This window comes from Quercus suber, unplaced genomic scaffold (assembly GCF_002906115.3).
Source record: "Quercus suber isolate HL8 unplaced genomic scaffold, Cork oak 2.0 scaffold_525, whole genome shotgun sequence".
NCBI lineage: Eukaryota > Viridiplantae > Streptophyta > Magnoliopsida > Fagales > Fagaceae > Quercus > Quercus suber.
In genome coordinates, this window is record NW_027069974.1 from 84,335 (window position 1) to 103,736 (window position 19,402).

Consider the following 19,402-nt stretch of genomic DNA (forward strand, 5'->3'; position numbering starts at 1 on the left):
GGCGATGAAAACAATAAAAGTGAAGACAAAGCATGAGCTGTAAAACAATATGACCTATCAAAGACACACCCCAATCACACCATAGCAAATATTTTTCAGCCCCTACAACTTTCAAAATTTACATCTTAAACCACAAAGCATGTGGACGCAGATGTTTTAGTTCTGATATTTGGCACTATTCAATAAAAATATGTTCAAGAAAAACAACGGGAAGGAAGAGAAAAAGTCAGGGAGAAAAAAACAAAGTACTTTAATCAACACAATAATGCTGCCTGCCACTATCTAATAATTTAAAAGATTCATTCCAAGTTGTGGATTTAGAATTTTCTTTTCGAGATATGCTATGTCTACAATAATTTTACAATATTTTTACAACAAATTACAGGTGGTTAATTATTATTGGTTCAAATTTGAAACTAATACTAAGATTACTTTTTTGTCCCAACAATAACAACCAGTAACAATCTGCCACTTAAAATTTGTTGTAAAAATATTGTAAAAATGTTATAGACATATCATTTCTCTTTTCAAAAAGCAAAACAATAATAATTGAAAAGAAACTCTCTTCTGTTGAGGTCCATTAAAAAACTTTTCCTATTCTACTTTCCTTCATTTCTCTTTTCCTCTGAAATCATTTTCGCAGCATCTTTTGTTTCGTCAATCTTTACCCTCTCACTTTGGTTTTATTTTGCTCCACTTTTCAAAAAAAAAAAAAAAAAGAGTTTGATACTCTCTACTTTACGCCATTAATTTTCGTTGCAGTCATCCTCTTAGTTTGGTTTTACTTTGCTCTAGTTCTTAAAAAAAAAAAAAAAAAATTTATAGTAAAGAGTGAGATCTTTCCGACTTTTTACCTTAATCATCGTTGCAGTTTTTTGTGTTATCATCCTCATCCCATCGTTTTAATTTTACTTTGCTTCACTTCTCAAAACAAGAAGAAAAGTCCAGCTAGCTTAATCGTCACCGCTGCTCTCATTTACTATAGCCACTATCCTTGATCTGCTAAAATAAGAGAGGTACTTCCTTTTAGTTCCTCAATTTGATTTTTGTTGCGGTTTGTTACCTGACTTACTTTTTCTTTTTTAATTTTCATTTTAGTTTGTTCTACTTATCATTTGTCAAGACAAGCAAGGAAGGAAAAAGAAGAAGGAAAGGAAATTAAGAAAGAACGAAAGAAGGAAGAAAGGAAGGAAAGAACAAGATGTCATCTACTGTTTCCCGTTTTCTGAAACTCAGCATAGTGACTGTCCGAGTCTAAAACAACCTGCGGCTCTGATTCGGTAACCTTCTTATTTCTTTTTATCTCATTCATCCTTTGACATGGTTCTTTACTGTTGTAATCACTTTACTCTGTTACTAATTTGGTGCTTAATTATGGATCTAATAGCTGCCCTTAAAATAAAAATTTATAATATAAAAATGGCAAAATGGGAGATAGGGATTAAGAAAAGTGTTACATTACCAATTTTTTCAAAATTTTAAATTATTAAAATATAGTAAATTAATTATTTAACTACATATTTCAAATAAAGAAAAAGTTTGTATAGGGATTAAGAAAAGTGTTAAATTACCAATTTTTTCAAAAATTTAAATTATTAAAATATAGTAAATTTAATTATTTAACTACGTATTTCAAATAAAGAAAAAGTTTGTAAGCATGAACAAAATAAGGAACAAATAATTTTTAAAATCTTGCAAATTCTCCTATTAAACATCATTTTCTTTTTCTTTTTCTTTTTCTTTTTCTTTCTCTTTCTCTCAAAGAGAGGGAAGAGAAGAATTTTAATTCGGGTTCTCCCATGAGAGAAACCAGCAGTTCTACTAAGCAATAAAACATATAAAATTAGGCATAGCTCACGCATTGCGGGTATATATTATTAACAAATTTTTTGTTTTAAATAATATAAAAGTCTTTTATAGCTCTATTATTCATTACAACTAAAAATTTAATATTTGACTTGGAATGGAGAAAAAAAAAATGCAAAAGCATCGAACAATACACGTCAAATTCTTTATAGAAAATATAATAACCAAATTCTTTTAAAAATTGAAACAAAAAAGCAATTGTTAATATCTTTTCAATTAAATTCATCATCCAAACCAAAAGATTTTAATCAAATCCATGACTAGTGTACACAATTTTAAGACCTTAACACTATTTGATAATTATTCATGAATGTTTGTGACACATCCAATTCTTTCTTATGAGCACATAAAAAATAATTTCACTAAATAAAATACAATCCAATGTTCTTAAGTTGTTCTATTTAATTTCAAACTTCTTGTCATATGAGTAAAAATTCTTTCACGAAATATATTGTTAGCTGGCATTTGTAGTGATAAAGAAAACCTTTCTCGGCCTTTTGGCTAAGATCAAGTGTAGTAGTAATAAAGAAAATATATAATACCATTAAGCCTAAGTTTTGTTATTGATTTAAGTTTTGGATTTAAAGTATAAATGACTTACCCTACGATAAATTTTTAAGAATAGGTTCGCTTTTTATGACATTTTACTTTCTTAAATTATAGAAATAAGATAAAGAAGGAAGTCCCAATGACAAAATCTTAAAGAACAGCAGAAATGGTTAATTAATTAATGTCATTTTTTAACTGGATCAAACCCTTGAAGACATTCTTCCATCTAAATTGATTTTGAATGACAACCGTTGGAAGATGAAAAAGCTTTTTTTTAGAGGTGACGACATAATATATTACATAAGAGCATTCAAATCCGTTATTTTTAAACTATTTTATTTTACTATTTCAAAAATTACTTTATCAATTATACCGTACCATTTTATATTACATTTAATATCTTAACTTTTATTTTTCTATACAATACATTAAAATAATATATCTATTCAATAAAATATATAACCCAAATTCATCTCTCTCCTTTCTCTAATTTCTGTCTCTATCTCTCTCTCTCTCTCTCTCGCTCTCTTAATCTCAATCTCACCACCGGGAACAAACCCAAAACCCAACAAAACCACCCTTCAAACCTAACCACCCCACCACCTGCCAACCATCAACAACACCACCACCACCTGCCACTACCATCATCAACAACACAACCACCACTCAAACCCATCACCCCACCACTGCTGCATCACCCAAATCAACCCAACAAATTACCAACATAACCCACTACCACCACCACCAATCCAAACACAACACAACCCATTGCCACCAAGCCAAATACCACACCAGGACCAAAACTCACCACTACATGAATCAAAACCCGCTATAATCTCCAGTAATCAAACCCATAGAAAAAACCCATACCAAAACCCATCCAAGAATCAAACCCATAGAAAAAAAAATTACAATAGATCAAACCCACTAAAATCTCCACCACCAATCTCCACCGCAAACACACTGCCAGCAAGCCAAACCACCGATCTCAACCCACATCAGCCACCACGCACAACACCGAAACCAAAAAGAAAAAGAAAAGAAAGATAAAAAGAAATTAATCAATTTTTTTATTTAAAAAATATACATCATTCTTCAATTGCTACCACTAGTTGACGTTGTCGATCAACCCAAAATTACACCATTTAGCCACGCTTGATGATACTCGATTTCCAAAAAAAAGAATCGCCCACATGTGTTTCTTCGTTTGGCTGCCAAAATAATGAATATTGCCGATCTCCATGCTGATATAAGAGAGAGGAAGGAGAGAGTGAGACAGAGACAAAGTGCGTTGGGAGAGAAAGGGAGGGAGGTTGGCTTGAGAATAGAGAAAAGTGATTCAGATTTCAAAGAGAGAGAGAGGAGAAATTTATAAAATATGTGGTTCAAGTTTTACAAATTGCTACAGTACCGTCATACATATAAGACGGTACTATAGCACTATTGCAAAAATTTTTGCAATTAGAAGACCGGGTAAATGCATGTTATTTGTACTTTGATGCTAAAATATACCTTAATTTGCCATTTACAAGTCCGGATGTGAATGCTCTAAGGGCCAAGTTGGAAAAAAAATTATGTTGAGTTATTAGATTAAAAGTAGTTCTAGCTTCTGGAATACTCAAAGATTTAGCTATTTCTTGTACAAAAATGGACTTGATCACGTCCCAAGTAACAAATATGTTTTCTACTTTTCTTGTACACACTTTTTAAAAAGAAAATAGTAACAATATGTCGATCCAAAAAAGGGCATAGCCTTTGATGAACAGAATGGATCTGCATAAAAACAAAGAATTTCCCTTTTCTGATTGATGAGGCGATCACCCTCTTCATAGGTTAGACACCGTCATAAAATGAAACTTGTCATTAAAAAAATAGATAAGAAAAGAAAAGAAATTTAATATACTGCAAAAGAACATAACATCACGAACGCTACTCAAGAACCAAAATATACACCAACATAATGAAAACCCAAAATAGAATGTAGATAACAAAAAAATCATCACATAAAATAATTGAGCAAAAATCATATTACCAAAAGAACTAAAAATAGACAATAAAACAGACTAGCAATCTAGTGAGAGCATTGAGGGAACAAACCAAGAAAGCAATAATTTAACGAGCAATCTAAAGCAATACACTTTAGGGCAAAAGGGAAATTACTCCTGTCGGATGCCATTGCCATGTGACCTTTGGAATTCTCAGACTATGATTAATGTTGAAGAATTACAAAAAAAAAACGTTGAAGAAAAAAGTAAGTTAAATATTTTTTTTAATTAATATCTAGATAATTATAAAATGGTACCATTTAAAATTTTCCATGAGGTCCCACAAAATATTGAGCCAACCCTGTAAAAATAGGAGTCAGGACATCAAACGGCATGAGAATTTACTTGTCAACAGCGTAATTTCCTATTAGATTTGATATTATATTTATCCCCCCCAAAAAAAAAAAAAAATCCTATTAAATTTGATTTTGCGAATTATTATTTTCACACTTCTTGTTATTTTTAGACCAACTTCTGTAATACGATGGATTGGATAAAGGATATATGATCAAAAGTATTTCAAACTAAGAAAAATAATGCCACCACAGTACTTTAGATTCCATATTAGCTAATAATTAGCCTCCCTAAAAAAAGAGGCTATATCTATGGGGATTCGGGTTCGGGTGCGGGTGCGAGTATGGTGTGGTGACTCGGTAATTTTTGAAAAAGTAAAATGTGGGTGCGGCGGAATATGTTTTTTTAAAAATTATTAAAAATATTTTTATTTATATTTTCTATATTTTGCTAAGCATACTTTTTTCATATAATTGTAAACACATACCAATTTAAAAGCAATAGTAAATAATAATTAAAACATGACGTTCATAAATTAGAAGGCAACCCACAAGTTTGAAACTAAAACACTCCATGATGTTCGAAAATTATAATACAACCCACAAGTTTGAAACTAAAACAAAATAAAAGATAAGTGTTCAAGATAATCAAATACAAATGTCATCATCTTTTTCAAGATCAATAGTTTCATTTTGAACTTCAATTTCACTAGTAGTAACACTAGTGCTAGCATTCCCAATAACCATGGCCTCCAATTCTAGTTCATCAAGTGTAAGGGTAGCATTTTCAATAATTCTAGCTCCTCCATGTATGTCAGTCTCATTCCAAGAGTCTCTTGCAATATCCCACATCTTTGTTGCTGCATTTATGTACTCCTCATGGTGCCTTGACAAGAGTTGAAGATTAGAATACACATATACCAAATCCTTAGCATATGCAGGAGCCATTTTATTTCCTTTTTAGGAATGAATGAATTTGTATGTGCTCCAATTCCTCTCAGCACATGAGGATAAACAAAGTTGTCCAAGAAGTTTAAAGGTAGGAAACCTCCCTCCTGAAAATGTATCAAACTCAATTTTCACCATCCTTAAATCATTCTCGTCTTCAAAGAATCGCTTCAAACTCTTACTCCTTTCTACAGAAATTTTCGTAGCATATCATAAACGGGTGTTGTGAATTCAATGATACAATCAACAACATCACATCGATGATCACTTAAAATCAAATCTTTCACTTTTTGAGCTTTTCCAACATCATCCTCCCTATAAGAAGCCTATTGGTCACTAATAGCCATAGCTTGAAGACATTTTTTTTATCAACTTCAACCTTTTTAGCATGACAATAACCGAAGCAAATCTAGCATCAGCAACTTGGAGCAGTTTTAATGGACAAAATTCATTAAACATTGCCAACCTCATTGAATGGTTCATGATAAAAACACGTATGAAGGATGCATCATCAGCTATACATATAATCCAACTACGTTCCTCATATGTAACTTCATTCTTTTCAATGTTTTTTGCTAAACAAATATTCTTCAAAGCTAGATTAAGAGTGTGGACAACACATGTTGTCCAAAATATTTTGGGATACTCACCTTCAATAAGAGCTCCAGTAGCCTTCATCGCATTAGCATTATTAGTGATGACTCGGACAACTTTTTCATATCCAATCTCTTTTATAGCATCATTCAACAACTTAGCAATAAAATGTTTGTCTTTGTACTCACTTGACCCATCAATTGCCTTTATAACCATTGGACCCCCATCTGATTCAGCCATTATATTAATAAGAGGCCTCCTTTGTGGACCTGACTATCCACTAGAAACTATGCTTACACCATTTGCAAGCCAAGAGTCCTTAATTGGTTTCAAAAGTCTTTCAACATTTGCTCTTTCTTTTTACAAAAGTGTTGTTTTCAAGGCATTGTATCCAAGAGGAACATAACTCGAATTGTTATGGGTAGCAGCATATGCATAGGAAATACGATAATTTGGGTTCCTTGGAAAGTGAAATGGAAGCCCACCGATATAAAACATCCTAGCAATTCTACTATTCAATTCAACTCTAGCACTATTCTGGAATGATCTCTCCAAAGGAGAATTTGCAATCACATTCCTCTTCTTACCATCAACCACTGCATCTGTACTACCACTTCCTTCTTGTCCCTAGAATGAGGGAATAAGCCTAGGGAGAGGTGGGGGTAAGGGAATTCAACTTCTGTGTTCTCGCTTTAACTTATCATTCTCAACCTAATCATGCACTCTCTGCATTTACAATCTATGGCCCAGTGTCACTTTCATACATGCTTTAATACCTTTACCACTAATTTTTAATAAATGAGCCTTAGCCCTAGAATAGGGTCCCACAAAAGTTCCATCACAATAGTTGCACTTAAAATGTGTGTTTTCACCTGATTTGGAAGTAGAACCAGCAGGTTTTTCCAATTTAGTTACATACTTCCAAAGAAGGCCTTCATCTGATGAAGGTTCTGTGCTAGTAGCTTCATCAATTGAAAATTCAATAATTTCAATTTAAGTTGTTTTACCTACAAATAATTTGACAAATATATAATAACTAAATAAAAAATCAAGTAATCAACTAAAGTCTCAACATTACAGCTTATATAAAAAATTAAAAAAAAAATCAGATAACAGATACATATTGAGATACATATAGAATGAGCAATAGAGCATGTGAGAGTATAATGAAGGGTAAGAATGAAAGCAAAATACTTGAGTGAGCTTGGGACTTGGATTAGTGAACTTGAGGCCGAGATTGAGATTGAGAGATGAAGAGTGAGCTTAGGCAATGAGGCAAAGGAGGGATTCTGAGTGAGTGGCCGTGGGTTAGGGAGTGAGAGAGGAAAGACGGAGAGTGAGAGAACGAGAAAGGCAGAGAGCTCTGTCATTTGAGAGGGATAAGGTTGTTTTTTTTTTTGGTTTGAAGTTGCTTCAAAGTTCAAAACGTTTTGTATTTTTTTTTTTACTAGAATTTCAACCTAATTCAAAGCCGGTTTCGACCTGATTTGGCCTGTTTCGGCCAATACAACTCGATTCGGCCTAAATTGGCCCAAGTCGGCGTGAATCTGCAAACAAAAAAGGACACACCACTGACGCGCGTGTAGTGGCGTCAACTGCCGCATAGCTCGTCCGTGCAAGTTTGGTGGCCCTGCAGCTGCACCCATACTTCCTAGGGCTATATTAGATTTTGAACAATATGTAGCTAAAAGCCTTATATCTCTCAGACTCTCACTGTTGTAAGCTGCAACTTTAGAATTAAAAAACAGAAAAACAAAGTAGATGCCTTCTTCCTACCAGCTTATGGGCAATAATCTATTTTTTTTAATAATAAAATTAGAAAAAAAGGGACAACAGTCAATTGGTTCACAGCTTATCACAATCTGCTGCATTATTACTATTACCCAAAATAATTCTCCAAGAGAATTCCGATAAAGAAGGTATAAGAAATTGATTTTAGCAACTTATTTCACAAAAAACACACTACAACAAGGTTGCTATAATAAAAAATTTCATCAACTGAACTACAATAGGCTGGTATAAATAACAGCTTACTGTAGCTCAACACTTAATAATAACAATATTTTAATACTTCTCTCTCTCACTTCTTCTCTCTTTTCTTCTTTCTTTTTCTCTCACCGTTCTCATTTTCTTCTTTCTCTCTTCATCTTTCACCGGCCTTTGGCTTTCTTTCACTTTCTTCTTTCACCCCAAGAGAAAAACTTTGAGATTTTGGGTTTGGGTTTGAGCAAAAATCAAAAGAAAATGAACTGTGGGTTAGAGTAAACCTTGAGATTTTGGGTTTGGGTCTGAGCAAAAATCAAAAGAGGTGGGGCTGGTCGGAGTATGGTGGTGGTTGGCTGTGGGTTTGTGGAGGATGGCCAGTCGGATCGTGGTGGTGGCTGGTTGTGGGTTTGTGGAGGTGGGGCTGAGGCTTTGGGATTATGGAGGTGGGGTTGTGGAGGTGGTGAGTGTGTGGTTGTGGGTTTGTGGAGGATGGCCGGTCGAAGTGTGATGGTGTTTGGTTATGGGTTTGTGGAGGTGGGGCTGTGGGTTTAGGATTATGGAGGTGGGGTTATGGGTTTGTGGAGGTGGTGAGTGTGGGATTGTGGGTTTGTGAAGGATGGTCGATCGGAGCGTGGCAGTGTTTGGTTGTGGGTTTGTGGAGGATGGCCGGTCGGAGTGTGGTGGTGTTTGGTTATGGGTTTGTGGAGGTGGGGCTGTGGGTTTAGGATATGAATAATTTAAAAAAAAAAAAAAAAAAAAAAGAGAGAGAGAGAAATGAATAAAAAAAAATAGTTTTTTACGTAACTTAAAAAGATAAAATTGTTGATGCAAGATATATTGTAAAGTGTATTATTAAAATAAATAAAATAAATTTTTGAATTGTTAAATGTAAAAATTTACAATTTTTACTGTAAGTGGTCTAACCAGCTGTAAAACTGTAAATGTTGTCAGCTTTCAGCTTTCTTGCGTATCGCACTAACAGCACGCGTGAAGACGGTAGGAGACCATTATCTTCAGTAACATTCCAAACATAGAGGTATGTTAATGTCATTTACATTGGCTTCTTTTGTCCTTCAATTTGATTACGCTTTTCCTCTAAAAAAAAAAATTAACAAAATTTGTTAACACTTTCGTTGTTGTCATTGTTTTTTATAGGCCTTCATTTACCTATACTCTCAAGATAGCAGCCCAACCCAAAAAGAAGCAAAAGATGGAGTTTCTTACGGAGACCGTGAAAGTATTCGTTGAAAAAACTGTGGGTTACACAATTGCAGTAGTCGGACGTCAGATGGGCTATCTGATTCGCTACAAAAAAAATGTTGACAATCTAAATAACAAAGTTGACGATCTCAAAGATGCTAGAGATAGCGTGCAGCGTAAGGTTCAAGCTGCTAGTTACAATGTAGAAGAAATTGAAGCTAACGTCCAAAGGTGGCAGACACGAGTTCAGGGGATCACTGCAGAGGTAGAAGAATTTGTTGAAAAGGAAGGCCAAGCAAAGTTTATGTGTTTTAATTTGAAGGCCCGTTATCAGATTGGAAAAAAAGCACACAAGATGGGATTGGACGTCAAGGAACTCAAGGATGAGGCGGACACGTTCCATACTGTAGGCCACCGTGTCCCTATAGAAGGGGGTACTACTATTTCTACTAAAGGTTATGAGGACTTTGAATCAAGAAAATCAATTTTTGACGGAGTTATGAAGGCTCTAAAAGATGATAATATTCTTGCCATTGGGGTTTGTGGGATGGGCGGCTTGGGCAAGACCATGCTTGTTGGAAAAATTGCAACACAAGCCATGGAAGACAAGTTATTTGAAAGGATTGTTACAGTAGTTGTATCCCAAACTCCAAACTTGAAACAGATTCAGAAAGAAATTGCAAAAGAATTAGTGTTGAAGTTTGAAGATGAGGACACTGATTTTCAAAAAGCACATTTGCTATGTGAGCGGTTGAAGAAAGAGAAGATCCTTTTAATTGTAGATGATATTTGGAACAAGATTGACTTGGACGCTCTTGGAATTTCTTTCGGGGACAATAGCAAAGGAAGCAAACTATTGCTAACATCTAGATTTCGAGATGTATTAGACAAGGATATGGATGCTGAAAAGATATTCCATGTTGACATTCTATCAAACGAAGAAGCCATATTCTTGTTTGTAAAGATAGTGGGTGATTTTGCTGAAACCTTGAATTTCCAATCTACCATGGTTGGGGTTGTCGAAGAATGTGCAGGCTTACCGATTGCAATTACAACAGTTGCGAATACATTGAAAAATCAAAAGAACCCAAATGTATGGAAGGATGCCTTGCAACAGTTAAAAAGGGCAAATCCAACACAGATCAAAGGGATGCATGAGAAGGTCTACACGAGTATAAAGTTTAGTTACAATTTTTTAAGTAAGGAAGCGCAATCTTTATTCCTGTTCTGCAGTTCATTTGAAGAAGATATGGACATACAAATAGATCTCTTATGGAGATATTTGGTGGGTTTGGACTTCTTTGAAGATATTTATAAAATGGAAGAAGTAAGGAATAGGGTCCACACGTTAGTCGAAATTCTAAAAGATTCTTGCTTGCTGTTAGAAGGTTATAGGAGGGGTACATTTAAAATGCATGACGTCATTCGTGATGTTGCCATACATATTGCAGACAAAGAAAAGAAAATGTTAACCATAAGAAGTTCAGATGATTCGGAAAAATGGTCCAATATGAAAAAAATGAAAGACTCCATTGGAATCGCACTTTTTGAAGCCAAGTTTAGTGAGCTTCCTCAAAGGTTGGAATGTCCGCAACTTAACTTCATTATTTTGGGTGATGAAGAAAATTCTTTGCAGATTCCTAATCACATTTTTGAAGGGGCAAAAAATCTAAAAGTTTTAGTTTTGATGGGACCAAGTCTCCCACTTCCTTCATCCCTTTCACTTCTTCAGACCCTCCAGACATTGGCTTTGCTTGAGTGTGAGTCAGAGTCAGAAGACTTGGCTTTGATTGGAGAATTGAAGAATTTGAAAGCTCTTGTCCTAGTTGATTCCAAGATTAAGCAGTTACCCACAGGAATAAGGCAATTGACTCACCTTCAATTGTTGGATTTGAGAAGGTGCACTGAACTTGAAGCCATTCCATCAAATGTATTATCAAGTTTAAAAAATTTAGAAGAAATACACATGAATCGGAGCTTCAATCAATGGCAGGTTGGTGGAGAAATTACAGAAAGAAGCAATGCTAGAGTCTCAAAGTTAGATCATTTATTACACTTGACCACATTATGTATACATATTCCGAATCCCAATATTCTACCAAATGCCTTACTTTTTGATAAGTTGGTAAGATATGAAATATTAATAGGCCCTAATTGGGATTGGGATTATCATAGTCGTGTTGAGTTTGAAATCTCAAGGACGTTGAAAATTGACCTTGATAGAAGCTTTCAAGAAGAGGATGGAGTTAAAATTTTATTGAAAGGTTGCGAATATCTCACTTTGGCTCTTGGGAAGGGTATTAAAAATATTCTTTATGAAGTTGATAAGGAAGGTTTTCCACGATTGAAGCATCTTTATGTTCAAAACAGTGTTGAGATTCAATACATCATTGATTCGATATGGTTTCAATGTGTTGCCTTTCCTGTTTTAGAGTTGCTTTCTCTAGTCAATATGATCAATTTGGAAAAGATATGCCATAACCAACTTGCAATGGGGTCTTTCCGCAGCTTGAGAAAGTTAGAAATAAGAAAATGTGATAATTTGGTATTTGTCTTCTCCTCAACCTTGCTCAGGTGCTTTTCGCAACTCCAAGAAATAGAGATTGAGGATTGCAAGGTAATGAGTGCAATTGTTGTAGAGGAAAGAAAACATGGGATACAGGTCAATGATGACATCATTACGGATACAATTGACTTCCCTCAATTGCGTTCTTTAAATCTGAAAAGATTACCAAATTTAATGGGCTTTTGTTCTAATGTTGATTCTCAACCACTTTTCAACAAAAAGGTATTGTTATGACTTATGATTTAATATCCTCTACCGATTGTGATAACCTTCACACGTACATATTTTAGAGTTGAGCATTATACTAAAAGTTGAGCATGAATTTGACTGTCACTTGTATGGAAATTACTTGCTAGTTATTCATTATTGCAAAGTCAAATCCCTTATATATCATGATTATGACTTTCATTTTGATGGAAAGTATTGATTCTATTAATGTCATTTACTTCCCACAAATTACTAGATTGACGTAATTTGCTTATGAAATTTCCTTATGAGGGAATATGTTAGACAAAAACATATCACACCAATCTTCTTATTAGTCAACAATTGATTTTCTCTGTGCATGTCAAATTACTTCAATCATGTCCTTTTTATTTCCTTACTTAACTTATTTGATCATTTGTAATATAATTAAAATGTTTAAATTACCAATGTTAAGGTCCAAACTAAGTTTGTTAACCATAGAAATCTAGAGGGAAATTGTATATATATTTTTATTGCCATTTTAAGCTTCAACAAAACTGAAACTACCCCCATTTTCAGCTCTCATTCTGGTTTTAAAAAAAAAAAAAAAATTGGGTTGGGTCGGGAAGAGAAAAATTGTTGCTAAAGTGGTTTAGGTATGAGTGCAGACATTAAAATTGAGTGCAATGGGTTTGTGCTAGTGGGGTAGCAATGTGGCACACTACTAATCATCGTTTGGGAAACACCAAAATTGGTCTTTACTCTTTAGAATCTCTGAGCTAAATAATTTGCCCCAAAGCGAGATTTTACTTAAAGAAATTCAATTGATTTAAAAAAAAAAAAAAAAATTCTCGAAGCAATATTGTTATCTAAATTTTGTGAGCATAGACATCACATTTTAGAAAGAACTTGAAGAAATGAACCTAATGTCTGCCACTCAAATCTCTCTTCGTTAAAAGGCTGGTTGTTTTCCTTTTCCCCCTTTCTTTTATTAGTTTCTTCCATGTTCTACTTGCTTCATGGGTTTTTGGAATAAATTTAATTAACTTTTCTCATGTTTGTCTCTATGTCTTATTCTCAACATAAATCTTCTTCTTCTTTGGGTAATATAAAGGTATGTTATTGATTCACTCAATAAATATGTGAGAATTGTAGGTTGCATTTTCTAACTTGGAGAATCTACACATCGATGCCATATATAAGCTGAAGATGTTGTGGCACAATCAACTCGATGCAGATTCTTTTTGCAAGCTAAAACAATTGCGTGTTGATGACTGTGAAAATCTAATAAACATTTTTCAGCCTAATATCTTGAGAAGACTCCAGAATCTTGAAGATTTGCAGATAAGAAATTGCAATTTAGTAGAAGAGGTATTTGAAGTTCAAGGGAAAAATGGTGATGAAATATGTGATATGGTGGTATCCACGCAGTTCAAAGTCTTGAAGTTAATCAATCTACCTAATCTTAAGCATGTATGGTCTTTGGGTGCCCAAGCAATTTTAACATTTCAAAGTCTGCATGAAGTTGAAGTTTCTAACTGTAAAAGTATGAAAAGTCTCTTTCCAGCTTCCGTGGCCAAAAGTCTTAAACAACTAAAGAAGCTAAAAATACACGATTGTGGATTGGAGGAAATTGTTGCTATGGAAGAAGGATTGGAAACAATGACTAAGTTTGTGTTCCCACAACTCGTCTCTCTAAGTCTTGAATTGATGCCTGACCTCAAGTGTTTCTATCCAGGAAAACACACTATAGAGTGGCCATCATTGAAACAGTTGATGATACTCAAATGCGACAAAGTGAAGATTGTTGCTTTGAATGAATTAAGCTTCCCAAATACAGATGGGTTGGGCCATGATGTTCCGATCCAGCAGCCCTTCTTTTTCCAGATTGAAAAGGTATGGACTTGTACTTGTTTCTTTGTTGACATGGATATAAAATGTTTGCATTGTATAGCTTTTATACTTGATGGACATTGTTCGGTTGACAATTTTTTTTTTCCGTTAAAATGATTTCCAATTTTTTTATTATTATTATTATTTTTTAATGGGAAAATGATTTCCACTTAATGCTCCATACAAATCTAAATGGAGCTCTGTCGTTTAACCTCTACGAAACTGAATGAAGATAGTAAAAATGTTTTTTTTTTTTTTTGGGGGGGTGCTTTTGTACTGCTCCAATTTTTTTTTTTTTTCACCAATATCTTTCGGTTACGTGCCTTTAATTCTTCCTGCCTGAAATATACTTTTTTCCCCTTAATTGTGCACCACCGAGTCCTTAGTCCAATTATTTCTTTTTAACTTTGATTTTATATTTTTAAAACTATCCTAACTTACTACAACCAAAATCCTTCCTTCATATTCCCATCAAAAATATATATATAAAAAAAAAAAAAAACCTTCCTTCATATGATTAAAAAAAATATATCATTTTTGTCCCTATATTTTTACAATTTTTTTTTATCCCTAAATTTTACAAAACATTATACTTTTCAATCTTTTGTCTATGTATATTCTTCTGCCTCTGTTTTGCAATCTTGCTTCCTCCGTCTCTTTGTAATCTTGAACCTTTCAGTTTCTCACCTTCCCTCTATTTTTTCACATCTCCAATATATAGCATTGACGCACGGTTTAAAATAATTACATAGCTACATCCCATAATTTTCCAAATTTTATGACTTCCTCCTCTTTTTCCCTAGGATTCCTCAAACACATCACTTCAGAGCCAATAATTCCTCTTTTTCTTTCCTTCTGGGTGTTGGAATCTTATCATTATCATATACATTGCGATTTTCCAATTATTTTAGGTGTGATATAGTATTTCAACTCTCTTTTTTTGGATTCTCTGCAATTGTCATATTACAGTTGTTAATTGTTTGTGATTGAGAGATATGAAGATTGAGAGCTCACTATATATATATGGTTAGTTAGGGATGTACAAAGGAAGACGAAGTTAGCATAGGGAGAATCATGCAGTTCAATCATGTGAGTTAAGGTTAAATCATACCGTTCGTAGAACGAGCATAGAAATGAGGTCGATACTGTATTTTACAGCATTTTTGAGATTCACTCGTCCTAAATATGATCATACAAGAGTGATAATCTTGATTCTTGAGTCACTCACTCTTAAGTCTTAACCCATATGTCACCATGATCTTGACCTCAGTGTAGCAATTCTTTTTCTTTTTGCAAGAAAACTGACGAGTTTGATAAATTTTGTTAATGGATGAGAGAGATTCTATTATACAAAGTGATAGTCTTGATTCTTGAGTCGGTCACTCTTAACCCATATGTCACCACCATGCATCTACCAAGTTGCTGTATATTAGATTTCTTTTTGATAGTTGTGGTTTGTTTTTGTTAGAATAATTGTTTGAGTATATATGTTTTTAAGCAAAATTCGTTAGTGAGAGCTGGGAATATTCTTAGGCATAGAAAATCATTAGGAATTGATACATGGAGGACCAAGAAAGAGTAGAACTGTAGAAGGTTATAACAAGTCAAGGAAGAGTGACTTATTGGAGGCTTGATTAACCGAGGTAGCCCAGTGAATGGGAGCATCATAAAAAATTTCTTAAATTTATATAAGGTCAAGTAATGTTATTGATTAACATTTTTTTTTTTTGGGTGATGTTTTCTTTGATTGTCAAGAATCTTCAGCAAAGTATAAGAAAAGAAAAATTAGTGTCTTATATATTGGTAGAAAGTCTTTATATTTAAATCAAATACGTTTTTTTTTTAAACAATAAACTGCGCAAAACTCAATTATAGCAATTAATCTACAATTGTACCATGTAGAGCATTCGGTCAAACATAAAGAGATTCTCTTGATTTAGCTTCATGCATCTTATCAAAATATTGCATTTATAACAAAGTATTAATTAATTGACATTTATTAATGGGATAAATATATTTATTTCAATGTATTAATTATATGTATATGGTTCACTAATTATTTATAAATAGATTTATATAGTTATTCTTTAAAATTGATATAAGAAATAATTTCTTTGGAGTACTTATTATAAAAATATATTTGAAAGTATAGCATAACTCCTCACCAAAAAGCAATATATATCTTTCTCAAAAAAAAAAAATAGCATATTTATGTAGGAAAAATTAAAGGCAGTAACCGAAAGAAATTGATAAAAAAAAAAATAATAATAATAATAAAAAATAATAAAGGAGCAGTTCAAAAGCACCCCAAAAAGAATAAATAAAAAAATCATTTTTAATATGACAGAGCTCCATTTAGATTTATATGAAGCATTTAATAGGAAATCATTTTAACAGAAAAAAAAATGTCAACCGAACAATGTCATCAAGTATAAAAGCTATACAATTCAAACATTTTAACGTGTTTAAAAATAAAAAAATATTCAAACATTTTGGTGGAATTCTTGTGACTAGACTATTGATTAACATTGTTACAGTATTAGTCTAATTTTGGATAATTACACTAAGTGTTATATGCTTATATACATATTAACGAATAAACAAGTAAAGTCCATACCTTTTCAACAGAAAAAGGGGTGCTGGACTGAACATATGGCCCAACTCGTTTGTATGGAAGCTTAATTCATTCAGCAAAATCTTACTTTGTCGCATTTAGATATATCAATTCTATGAGGGCCACTCTATAGTGTGTTTTCCTGGATAGAAACACTTTGAGTTCAGGTAACAAAAAAGCTTAGAGAGACGAGTGTGGGAACACAAACTTAGTCATGTTTCCAATCCTTCTTCCATAGCAACAATTTCCTCCAATCCACAATCGGTATTTCCATTCAAGTTGTTAAGACTTTTGCCACGAGACTGGAAAAAGACTTTTCAACTTTTACAGTTAGAAACTTAACTTCATGCAGATTTTGAAATGTAAAATTGCTGGGCACGACCCATACATGCTTAAGATTGGAAGATTGATAATCAGACTTTAACTTTGGATACCTATCACATATTTCATCACATTTTCCCTCCTAACTTCAAATACCTCTTCTACAATTGCAATCCTTATCTCCAAATTCTTCAAGATTTTGGAGTCTTCCAAATATTAGGCGGAAAAATGTTATTAGATTTTACAGTCATCAACACGCAATTGTTTTAGTTTGCAAAGGAATTTGAACGAGTTGATTGTGCCACAACATCTTCAGTATCTTTGTCATGAGCATATATCCTCCAAGTTAGAAAATGCAACCTACATTCTCACATATTTATTGAGTGATCAATAACATACCTTTATATTACCAAAAATTGAGAAACAGAAGATTTAAGTTTTTTTTTTTTTTTTTTTTTTGAATGAACAGATATAAGTTGGTTATAAGACGAGACAAAATGGGAAAAGTTAAAATTAAATTATATTCTAAAAACCATGACGTAGTACAACATGGAGCAAACTAATGAAAGAACTGAGGAAAAATGAAACAAACTAAATGACACATTGCTCTCGAAATTGAATTTGGTTAGTAAAATCTCGTGAGTTTTGTTGTTTAGGTAATATATATAATTACACATAACACCTACTACTACTACTACTACTCCCTCTGTCCCATTTTTTTCCTGTTTGAAAAGTCAAATTTTTTAAGGGAACATTATTTATTGTCTTGTCTACCTTTTAAAAATATATAAGTTTCTAAAATTACCCTTAAAAAATTTATTAAAAAATTAAATTAGTAAATTAATAGGGATATAATAGGAACATTAGTAAATTAAATGATTTTTATTTTTAGAAACAGGACAATATTTTGGGACATCTCAAAATGGAATAGAGGACAAAAAAAATGGGACGGAGGGAGTATCTGCGTTGTAGAAGCTTCTTTCCATGAAGAAACCAGGCTGTTTATGTTGAGGCAGGACTGCTCTCTCATTCACCAAAATAGAAACCACTGATGACATTATTGGTCAGGTAACTTATGGACACATATAGTAAACCAACTTGAATACATCTAGTTTGAGTTCATTACCTTATGCTACAACAAACGAGATATGGGTGTATTAGGACATAATTAATGAAGGGCAAAATTCATATATATATCCTTAAGTGTTGCTTCCCCAAGTAAATTCAATCACAAGACTGCATAATATAAATTGTAACACACAAAACAAAATGTTATATTCCATTAAGGGAAATCATAGTCAACTATCTGACTCATTAGCTGACAAATCATAAGGTTGAATTATTGAAGAATCTATAATACATCTAAATATTTGTACTTAAGTTTTGTGCATTAAAAAATGCATATTCAATTTTAGGTTGCATCAATAGAATTTAAAGATGATACGTATAAAGCTCCCATTTTTATTGAGTTTGGGCTAATAAGCATGTGTTTGATTTCAGGAACAAGTTTAGGGATAAGACAATGAAATTTCCAAAAATCTAGGATGCAATATGATAATTCCTCAAAAACTATGATACAATATGACAGGGATATGCGTATTAATTAATTATTAGCTATATTTTTACATGTTGTCAAATATTGATTTTTTATGTATTGCTAAGCATATATCAATTTAAGAGTAATAATGGATAAAGTGAATATGTGGCCATTAAAAGGGTGTTTAGAATTCAAAGTAAGACCCAAAAGAGTAAATTAAAAAATAAAAAGATAATTGTAGACACTTAATTTTGCACTTGTAATTTAATCTTGGAAGATTACTGAAATAACTATTTCAAGTACCCAAAAAATCATAGTTGCATTTCATGCATTAAATCATTCATCACATATCATAAAAATGATCTTGAGATTCTAACGATCGCCACGATATACCCGATTCCCAAATCGGACTATTGGATTGAAAGATATTACAAGATCAAGTTTTCACAGCCTGCATGCATTGTATGTGGTTGAAGCTGATCACGTGTGATTAATTGAAATTAATTCTGATTGGTCAACAATTAAAATTAATTGAATAATTTATGTGATTGGCTGTTGGATTTTATCAAAAATAAGTTTGGTTGCATAGGAATAAAATTGATAATCAAATAACAAGGGAATTGTTGATAATTACGTCTTTTTAGAATATTGATCTATCAGATAATTATTATTTTAAGGACTTGATTATCAAAATAAAAGGGATTAATACAAGTTAAAAATACATCCAAGTGCAACTCCCAACTCAGAAAACCCCTAAAAAAGAGTCCAGATCAAACCAAAAAAGGAGATTGGGCTCGGCACTTA

The 19,402-nt window shown here is 32.9% G+C and overlaps 1 protein-coding gene across 2 annotated transcripts in view; it reads left to right on the top strand.

Annotated features, from left to right (window-relative positions):
- The first annotated feature begins 542 nt into the window (after window positions 1–542).
- LOC111984752 (probable disease resistance protein At4g27220) overlaps window positions 543–19,402 on the top strand; it is a 28,397-nt gene continuing 9,537 nt past the window's right edge. The window contains exons 1-5 of one of the 2 annotated variants that reach the window (XM_065763804.1): window positions 543–1,016; window positions 1,099–1,280; window positions 9,233–9,317; window positions 9,437–12,269; window positions 13,389–14,129. In XM_065763804.1, the coding sequence (XP_065619876.1) occupies window positions 9,492–12,269; window positions 13,389–14,129 (3,519 nt within the window). In that variant the 5' untranslated portion in view covers window positions 543–1,016; window positions 1,099–1,280; window positions 9,233–9,317; window positions 9,437–9,491. The remainder of the gene's footprint in view (window positions 1,017–1,098; window positions 1,281–9,232; window positions 9,318–9,436; window positions 12,270–13,388; window positions 14,130–19,402) is intronic. The other variant, XM_065763805.1, reaches the window with a different exon arrangement.